This window comes from Lactuca sativa, chromosome 8 (assembly GCF_002870075.4).
Source record: "Lactuca sativa cultivar Salinas chromosome 8, Lsat_Salinas_v11, whole genome shotgun sequence".
Classification (NCBI taxonomy): domain Eukaryota; kingdom Viridiplantae; phylum Streptophyta; class Magnoliopsida; order Asterales; family Asteraceae; genus Lactuca; species Lactuca sativa.
In genome coordinates, this window is record NC_056630.2 from 103,348,542 (window position 1) to 103,351,046 (window position 2,505).

The window sequence follows — 2,505 nt, forward strand, 5'->3', positions numbered from 1 at the left end:
TTTAAACATAGATCGAACACTCAATGATCCCAGATATATACTAATCCCTACATGTAAAGATAAAATAAGGAATATATATACCGACAAGTGAGTTCGATCCTGCCCTTTATGGAGCGACAACACTTCGATTGCCCACTCCTCTCTCTCTCTCTCTCATCCAAGATATATATATATATATATATATATATATATATATATATATATATATATATATATATATATATATATATATATATATATATATATATATATATATATATATATATATATATATATATATATATATAATTTTTGAAAGAAAGGAAGCCTATATATAAGCTGATGCTCACTTCCAAGTAAACCATAAACCATTCTATATAGCTCAACTCTTAAGTTTGAACGTACTCATATTTTTGCTATCCTTGACAGCCATGAGTTTCCTCGATCTAAACCTATCCGAAAGTGATTACACCCTAGACCTCTTGCATGATACTAACGCTTCTTCTCTTTCTTCGTCCTCCACCAACCCAGAAGAACGAGTTTTCCCATGTAATTACTGTAAGAGAAAATTTTATAGTTCGCAAGCACTTGGAGGCCATCAGAATGCTCACAAGCTCGAACGTACATTGGCTAAGAAAAGCAGATATATCAACGCAGGAGTTAGAGCTTGGAACCAGGCATCAAGGTCTTATTCCAATGGTTCGAGCCATGTTGATTGGGTTCAACGACCCTTTGTAATGGGGATGGAACATCAGGGACATGTTGGGAGAACAGGGTTGGATTATTGTTATAAGGGTGAGAGTGTTCAAGATGATTTTCATCAGCTTGATTTGTCTCTCAGGCTTTGATTATTTAAGTAGTGTGTATTTTTATGTTCGATGATCCGATATAAAAAAAACTGCTAATTACTTAGATTTTAATTTATATTTGTTCGAGGTAGCAATTATAAAGATTGGTCAAGGAAATTAGATAATGAACTAAAATGTTAATCTTAGTATGCATCAAAACTGGTAAGACCAGATCGATCATCGGTCGCAGACATCTTTTTATCCAACACTTTTATATTGAAATAGCAATGCCCATGAGATTTTATTGACTAAAACTACTTATGAATATAAATATAGTCTTTGATAAATTAATTATTATCTGTTAATAATATTGCTAAACTATATATTTTCCCATTCCTAACTCCTGGGCACACGTAATAATTAAATAATTCACTGAGTTGATACATAGTGATATTTTTTAATATACACTGGTCCCCTTTGATTTAAATAAATATTACAAATTTACAAATGTCTAGTTGGGTTGCCATACCGTATAATGTGATTATTGAGAAAATTAATTATAATAATGGAAAGTAATAACGTAATATTTTAATTTTTTTAATCAAGAGCACTTGGCTATCAATCATTACTACCATCCCATTGTTAAAAGTTAAAACCCACCTATTGTTTTAAAGGCTCTTGTGGAAAGGCCCAAAAGGCCGGTAAAGCCTTTATCATTGACCTTGAACATCTTCTGTTACTTATGTTAGGGCACCTAGAATCGGGTTCAATAGGAGTTAAAATGTTGAATAGATATGTATAATTAGGATTGAATTGAGGCTGAATGGAGTGTAGGGAACGACATGGAGAATGATTAAATGGAAGAATTGTATGATCATTGAGTGGTTGAATGAATTATTCTTTTCTTTTTTAATTAAATTTCAAACAAAATATATATGTAATCACATTCTTTTATATTTTTATATTTTTCTAATTAAACCACAAATAAAATTAACCATATTTTTAGGTATTATATTATTTAATAAATTAATTTTTAGGTGTTTTATTTTTTATAAATAAATAATACAAATGGAGTATTTAAAAATAAAAAGTCACTTAAAAAGAAATATAACCATTACAAATCTAATACAAACTGATTTTGATAAAATATTACATTAATCGAACTATTACACATAAATTTCGAGTGTCATGTAAAAAACGTTAGCAAATATGCTCCATTAAATAATGTCAAAGTACGTGATGTGTTTCACTATCATGGATCCAAATCAGGGATCCAAATAGCATGTCGAAGGAGAGATGACAAATTTTGATGAACCATTGTGAAGAGGTCAAGATAAAATATAACTTGTAGATGTCATCTTTTTAATTAATGTATTTTTATGCTTCGTGTTTTTAATTAATGTATGTTTAGGTATTAAATTATTAGGTTTCGTAATTTTTAATTAATGCGTTTTCAAGTGTTGTATTTTTATAACTATTATATCTTTTATTTTTAAATCTATAATTATGTTTTAAAATATAACGATGAAAATGTGGAATTTCATTAAACTGTGTTGGATTCAACGAAGTGTGGTGTTAAAGAGTAAAGTTGAATAAAATGTAACATGTTAATGTGGCAGTGATGTGGCAATCCATTGAACTCTTTAGAGTTCAACGGACTATGGATGCCCTTAGTAAAGCGTTCGAGTTTTAAAAACTATTCGGATTTATCCTTAAGTTATCCAAAATGTTCTGATTT

The 2,505-nt window shown here is 29.3% G+C and overlaps 1 protein-coding gene across 1 annotated transcript; it reads left to right on the forward strand.

Annotated features, from left to right (window-relative positions):
- Window positions 1–365: 365 nt before the first annotated feature.
- LOC111909569 (zinc finger protein 7) lies at window positions 366–899 on the forward strand. The gene has a single exon (XM_023905358.2). It carries the CDS (start codon window positions 411–413, stop codon window positions 825–827), a length of 417 nt encoding a protein of 138 aa, XP_023761126.1. The 5' UTR covers window positions 366–410; the 3' UTR covers window positions 828–899.
- The last annotated feature ends 1,606 nt before the right edge of the window (window positions 900–2,505 follow it).